The sequence below is a fragment of the Suricata suricatta genome, chromosome 4 (genome assembly GCF_006229205.1).
Source record: "Suricata suricatta isolate VVHF042 chromosome 4, meerkat_22Aug2017_6uvM2_HiC, whole genome shotgun sequence".
NCBI lineage: Eukaryota > Metazoa > Chordata > Mammalia > Carnivora > Herpestidae > Suricata > Suricata suricatta.
The window spans coordinates 3,688,220-3,695,950 of record NC_043703.1 but is presented as its reverse complement, the minus strand read 5'-3'; the positions used below and the strand labels follow the sequence as shown (position 1 = coordinate 3,695,950).

The window sequence follows — 7,731 nt, the reverse complement described above, 5'->3', positions numbered from 1 at the left end:
TACTTACAGAGGATAAAATGTATTTTCTTTGTTTTATCAGGGAAAATTGTAGCACTTATTATGATTTCAACCGATGATTCATGATCCTAGTGGAAAAATAGGGTAATATGTTTTTCTTTCTAATCATGCTCACAATGTTGGACCTTTTGCCAGACTACAGTCTATTTTTGGCTTTTTGAGGTCTACTCCCAGAAGGCAAGCGCATATCCACCAATACCTAGTTCATTAATGAATAGTAATGATGATGATAAAATCGGTCCAGCAAAACAGGCTGACAATTTGCTAACTGTCACTGGCCTCAGTGGCAGCTGTGCCCTCACCAGACAGAAGGGGAACAGTGTTCTAAGAAGGGGCCGTTCTCGTGCTGGTTTCTGAAGCTGGTAACTGGCCTTGGCCTCAGGGTGTCAGAAGCCACCCTGCACAGTCTTGATGACCCACATAATCTCACCTGGACACATACAGAATGCAGTTACTTAGAGAAAATGCCAGACCGACTTCCTGAATGCCTGCACTATTTTACATTCGCAGCAGCAGAGTCGAGAGATCCCGCTTCTCCACATCCTTACTGGTGTTTGGTATTGTCACTCGTTTTATTTTTTTAATTTTTTAATGTTTATTTTTATTTTTTGAGCAAAAGAGAGAGTGCAAGCTGGGGAGGGACACAGAGAGAGAGGGAGACAGAGGATCTGAAGCAGGCTCTGGGCAGATAGTGGAGAGCCTGATGCAGAGCTCGAACTTATGGACCATGAGATTATGACGTAAGCCAAAGTCAGAATCCAACTGACTGAGCCACCCAGGTGCCCCTCCGCATGAAGGTTTTGATTCTAATTGAGAGGAAGGGAATTTGGTAGTTGGACCCAGAATAATTTCCTCAGTTTCCTAGTTGTCTTTTCCTTAACTTCATTCTTTATATTCTGGCTTGCTGCAACATACCATTCTGAGATCATGGCACAGTGTTGAGGGCCCTCTAAGACCAAAGCTCATCATCTTTCAACTAGATGTTACATAACGATTTCTGAATATAGATCTTTGCTTTTTCCTGTATGTATTTTATTGGCTGACTCTCAAATTTTAATTTATGGAGATGCATATTTCCTGAGCAGGGATTTCTGGCCATGGTAAATGTCTCTAAATTATTTTTCAAGTTTATTTATTTTGAGAGAGAGAGAGAGAGAAAGAGAGAGCAAGAGAGAATGAATGAATGAATGAATGAATCCCAAGCAGGCTCCTCACTGTCAGCTTGGAGCCCGGTGTGGGGCTTGAACTAATAAACCATGAGATCAGGAGCCAAAACCAAGAATCAGATGCTTAACCAGCTGAGTGACCCAGGCACACTAAATATCTCTAAGTTTTTACCTACAATTTTAGAATAGCCACATATATAACCCCCATGCCAAAAAAAGGGGTAATATGGTAGATCAAGAAATCCAATACTATCATAAACTTGGCTACACTGTGTCAGACCAGATAATTCTTTGAGGAAGAACAATTAGGTGAGAATCGTGATTCTGGGAGAGCAGAGGTCATAAGGATCTGCTACCTACTGTATGTTGAGGGCTGGGTCAAGTTGTGGTAATCCGTGTGCTATTTCTGCCAGTGATTTAATTAAAAATAAAAATATTTAATATCTGCTATTCCAGGTGCTGATAAAACAGTCCAAGTTCCTGCTTTTTGGGGGCTTATAGACACATAAAATATATGTTTTTTTTACTAAACAGCATTTGTATGATTATAATATACATCCTAAGTATAATGATTCATACTGAAGAAATGTATTTCAGGGTGATAAATATCAAAGAGAAAAACAAAGCAAGAAATAGGAATTGGGAATATGGTCAGGGAACATTTGAAAATAGAGATAAAGGGGCCTGAGAGAGCCTCGCAAGGTTGGAGATTTTGGCAGAAGACCAGGAAGAGGGGAGGATACTACCCATAAGGCCTCCCTCCGTCAGAGGGATGAGCATCCCAGGCACTGGGAACAGCAGGTGCAAAGACCTTGGGCCCAGAACATTCTTGGTGCGTGGTCGCCTCAGAAAGAACATAAAAGGGAGAGAGAGAACTTTCCATAGAACACATTCCCTTTTCTTCAGTTCACTTAACATACCCCATCTATACGTTAGTTGGGACGCACAGATCCTCATAATAGATTCCTGATACAAATAATTACCATTCATCGAGTACTTACTTTGTGCCAGACTTTTTTTTTTGGCAATTTCTATTTTTTAAATATCTCACCAAACTTGAAATATTAGCTCCTTTTTAGTTGTTTCAAAAATCTTAGAAATGTTGAAAATTTCACCCCAGGTCATAAGTAGAAAATGTAATGTCGACAGTTGGAACTCAGTTTTAGTTTTCCTAGTTTTTCTGTTATGTTACATTACCTTCTACAAGTGAATAATTTTGATGACTAGGACATTTAAAGCAGATGCCCTATGACCTAGCAATAGCACTGCTAGGGATTTGCCCAAGGACACAGAAGTGCTGATGCATAGGAGCACATGCACCCCAATGTTCATAGCGGCACTTTCTACAATAGCCAAATCATGGAAAGAGCCTAAATGCCCATCACTGGATGAATGGATCAAGAAGATGTGGCTTATGTACACAATGGAGTACTACATGGCAATGAGAAAGAATGAAATCTGGCCATTTGTAGCAACGTGGATGGACCTCGAGGGTGTCATGCTAAGTGAAATAAGTCAGGCAGAGAAGGACAGATACCATATGTTTGCACTCATAGGTCTAACAGGAGAGACCTAACAGAGGACCATGGGGAGGTGAAGGGGGAAAGAGAGTTGGGGAGAGAGAGGGACAGAAATCATGAGAGACTATTGAATGCTGAAAACGAACAGAGGGCTGAAGAGGGAGGGAGAGGGGGGAAGGGGTGATGGTCATGGTGGGGGGCACTTGTGGGGAGAAGCACTGGGTGTAATGTGGAATCAAATTTGACAATAAACTATTATTAAAAAAAATAAAGCACATGGTCTATTGTCCACTTGCTATGAGGGCTCATATTGCAACTCGGTTAAGTCAGTTAAACATCCTGGACAGAGACGATTTTATTGGATATATATGGATATACGCACACACAGAGTTAAGCTTAACATTATAGTTACTTTCTCGTGAGAAGCGGGTAATTCTTGATGCTGCTTCACGTGCACCTTGGAGGTCTCACTGGAATATCTTTTCCTGAATATTTGTTGATTCTGATGTATATACAGCTGTGATTCTCTGTGGCGGGCTCGACGCAGTGGTCGTGCTGAAGCTGGCCCACCCTGCGATGGGGCGAGTCCGAGTTCTCATCCCTTTGCTTAGCAATGCAACATTGGTAGCTTGAAATGGGCTGTGAACTTGACACCATGATAAGAGGCAGATGTGACAAATCAACTGTTTTGTTCCCACCCTACCAGAGCTGACTGTTAAGAAATTTGCTAGAACCCCACTTGGTAGGTGCCGTCTTCTCATTCAGACTTCTGCAAAAATGTGGGTGTTCTCTCGACCCCCCTTCAGCACTGTCGAAGACAACTACACGGAAGTCTGAACCACAGCACCCTCCAGCTAGGGTGAGGTTAACTTCTGTAAGCGTGAAAACCCAAAGTATCACTGCCTAAACACAATAGAAGTGAATTTCCATGTCTGATGATAAGTTGGGATGGGGGCTGGTTCGCGGAGAGTGCTCCCGCAGCAACGGGGGAAACGAGGCCCCCCTTCCGCACGGCCATCTTTGCTATGAGAGGCCCACGGCGGCCATGTTTATAGGCTGTAGGAGGTTTAGAACATGGAAAATGCATGTGGGCTTATTTTCCTTTTTATGAGCCAGCCTTGGGGAACTCAAAAATGACATCGACTCCCGTATTTAAGGAGAAAAGAAAAGAAAAGGTTTCCTTAGTTGGTCTTTCCACAACAATGAGCATATGCTCTGCTTTAGTGCAGTGTGGGCCCTGCCTCCTAGGGAACTCCTGTCTTGTGAGAAGGTGGTTTTTGTTTTGCTGAAGCTGTGTTCGGTCATGTGTGGCTCTTTCCTGGTGAAGAGAGCCGAAGAGCAGGGAAGAATTAGTCTTTGCCGGGGAGGAACCCCCAGTCCAGTAGCTGGGCGGGCAGACGCATGTCTGCTGGATTCAGGGCACTTGAAACCCAGTGCCTTCCCGGGCCCCCCGCCCAGGGGTGCCAGCTCACCTTGCCCAGCTCAGCCACAGTGCTTCCTCTTCAGCTGCAACCCCCTGCCTGCCTGGCCTGCCCAGAGTGTCGCCTGAGGTGTTCATGACTGTTGTTCTTAGTGCCCGGGTGACGAAGTTCCCCAGATTTTGGGTAGACGGCCTCAAAACTCCATGCACCGTAACTATGTTATTTTTACTGCGGTGCCCTATAGACCGACAGCAGCACGTGTATGTGATGTGGCTCGTCCATCCAGAATTAGACAGAAAGAAAGTCACAGTGCCCTTTGCATTTTTAGAATGTAAAATAAACCTCAGAGTTTAGGCCATATGAAGTCAAAGCATGGGGATTGATTTAACAAGAAAACGTGTGAAAAATTAATATTTTATACATGTATGGATGTGGAGGTTAACAGTCTCGGCATCTGATTTTCCAAATCATAAGAGACTTAATTTATGAACATCCCTCAGCACTCCTTTCTGACAGACAGAGGGCTGCTCAATGAATCACGAGCTGACACTGTGGAGTCCTTAGAAGTTAATTGAAAATTTCACAGCGAGGTTTTGCTCATGAGCTGAACACCAGAGAAGTGTAGTGTTTACTGGGTGATCCTGCACCTCTGACTGCTTGGAGTAACCCTCTGTGATGTCACTCGTGTTACCTCCTCAGGTTTTCCCATGGTTCTGATGATTCCCTGGATACCTGCTGCCGAATCAGGAAGGTCAGGGAAGTCACCGTGTCCTGGGACCCACATATAGTTTTCGGAACCGATTGGGAAGCAGAGGATCTTTCCTGCTGGTTTAATGAGCTGTCCCAGACCATCTGTCCGTGACAGAGATCATGGCTTTCATCACACAGACGGACTTCAGAGTGATCTGTCATTATTTCAGAACGGCTGCTGTCTCTGTGTTTAGGCCCCTGGAAAGGGTGTGCTTTATGTGAAGTTATCCGATGCTTCTCATACCACACTTACAATCACTTAGGAAGATGAGGATGTTCATGAAAGTCATAGGATTCTAAAATGTTGTCAAATGCTAAACAATGACCAAAACAAAGTTTCCCAACTCTGCTCCCCTCGCCTGCCCCCTTACTGGTATTAAACATCTGGTTGTAGAGAATCAGGGTCTCTTATTCTGTCCTTTCCTTGAGCCTTTATGGAACATTCGTGGCTGGCGCAGAACCCGCTCTTTGGTCTTGGACAAGTCATCACGTCTCTCAACTCTGGTTTCCTTCTTGGCAAAAGAGACAAGGTCTTGCCTGGTGGTTGTGAGAACAGCACTTTGCAAAAGTCTTAAGTGTGGCAGAAATGGAATCTGCACCGTCACAACTTGGTGCCCTTTGAGAGGAGTTGGGCACTTCTCCAAAGACGAAGCAACAGAACCCTTTCTGGCTGATCTTTCCCGACACAGCACGTGATCAACCACACTGGGGCATGCATCGCTGCTTTTGCTTTCTTGAGACTTAGGAGCATACGTAGCTGAACGAAACAACACACAACACTTATCTGAGCCTGTGTGTTAGATTCTAGAATTTTCAGTGTTAATTTTCTGCCCAGAGTAACATTTCAATCTAGTGGTAAATATACGGTTTATACAATTGTGTTTCAGGTGTTTTGAGTAGTGTTAATCAGGAATATCATCTTGGAAGAAAGGGAAGATTTCAGCTTAAGGACAGAGAACTCAGTGTGTTAATCAGTATGCTAATAAGACAGACCACACACGGCAATAATTCTATCCATGATTTCGAATTGTCAAGAGACAAATCTGCTTCTTTGCTTAACTGTTATTAGGTCTCTTAGAAAGGGATATTACCAAACACTAAGAAAAGTGTTTAGCAAAGTATGGGTGGAAAATATTCAATGTGTCACATTAACAGTTGCTAGGCTACATGGGTTCTATTCCATTAGATATGCGGAGTCACTGGGATATACCAAACCAATTTTATTAGGGAGTGCTGAAAGACTCGGAATGGTTTCCTGCCAAAATTTAACACACAGTTTAGTCGGCGTTATCCGATGAAGGAACTTTAATGCATCGGTAAAACTTTTAGGCCTTTAAAAAAATAAGAAAGGGTGGTTTGCCAGAATTACCTTCTGCAGAACCACACATCTATCTCTAATTTTATTATTTGTTTCGTTATCACGCAATGTTGAGTAAGACACCAGCTCTCTTCGCTCCTCCCCTGATGTGTAAGCTGGCCTGTGCACTTGCATGTCAAGCACAAAGAGGAATGAGTGAGATTCTGACTTCCGTGTTGGGTAAGAGGAGATCAATTATGCACAGTAGGGCTGCTGTGTTGTGCTAGTGAGTCTAGTGACTTTCTCACTGTGTGTCTTGCAGGTTGCTTTCAGCTATGTAATGTTTTTCGAACCCATGAAATGGAAATTGACCAGTGCCTGCTGGAGTCCCTTCCCCTTGGCCAACGGCAGCGGCTGGTGAAACGCATGCGTTGTGAGCAGATCAAAGCCTACTATGAAAGAGAGAAGGCTTTTCAGAAGCAGGAAGGATTCCTGAAAAAGCTGAAGCATGGCAAGAATCAAAAAGTTCATTTCAACCTCGCTGACATGATACGGGATGCGATCATCCACCACGATGACAAAGAAGGTACAGGACACACAAGTTTGTGGGTTTTCATGGTTTTTGTTTATCATTTCCTGGTGGGGAGATGAAAGATAGCATTTCCTTTAAATATTAGGGGATTTTTATTAAAGGTCTGAAATAGTCAAGGGAAAATCCTCTTTCTAATGAACATAGTTAAAACTACCAAATCTCTTAGTAAAGATGAACAAAATGCAACTTTGGGGAAATTATTGTGTATATTTTTTAAGAACTGCCTACCTGGAAAGCATGTGATTTCCTTGCAAGTTGTTCTTTCAAATATTTAATGAACCTTTTTTTCCCAATGGAATTGTTTCCATTGATAAAGAGGTTGTGCTACAAAATCATGATTATCTCCTTCATGTGTAGGAATGCTATAGGAGTAGGAGTTAGCTTCTGTCTTGTTATTCTTGTTTCACTTGTAGCTCTTCACATAACAGCCATCTCTGTGGAACTGGAAGCACCTTGAGGGGTAGTTTCACTCTCAGCCAGGTTCGCTGTGCCCTCCTGCTCATGCTGGTGCCTTCCAGCACTGTTGAGTAAAACAGTGAAGCCGTTTGTCCAAGTTCAGCAAACAATGGTTGTTAGAACAGGTCTAAATTAGAATGGAGGCAGACATAAGCCCTATATTGATTTAAAAGTAATGCAACCACAATATTTCTCTGCAAAGTCATAAAGTCTCTTGTGTAAAGTATCAACAGGGCAAGTAATGCCTAATTTTGGGTTAAAAAAATAAGAATGGTAAGATAATAAGGCCAGAGACCATGAGGAACTATTCAATATATGTATAATATATAACACTTATAATAAGATCTAATATTTGGGGAAGACATTGAAGTCATAAGGTCTGAATTAATACTGATGTAAGCATGTCACTTGGGTGATCAAGAACAGAAAGAAATATGAATCCTGTCTTTAGAAAACTTTTAATCACAGTAGAGAGGGAAAACATCCTCATAGTAAAGTAGAAAACAATGAG

At 42.7% G+C, this 7,731-nt stretch overlaps 1 protein-coding gene across 1 annotated transcript in view; it reads left to right on the top strand.

Moving 5' to 3' along the window:
• MYO16 (myosin XVI) overlaps positions 1 to 7,731 on the top strand; it is a 465,799-nt gene that overhangs the window by 19,372 nt on the left and 438,696 nt on the right. The window contains exon 2 of the mRNA XM_029938403.1: positions 6,495 to 6,758. Coding sequence (XP_029794263.1) covers positions 6,495 to 6,758 — 264 coding nt within the window. The remainder of the gene's footprint in view (positions 1 to 6,494; positions 6,759 to 7,731) is intronic.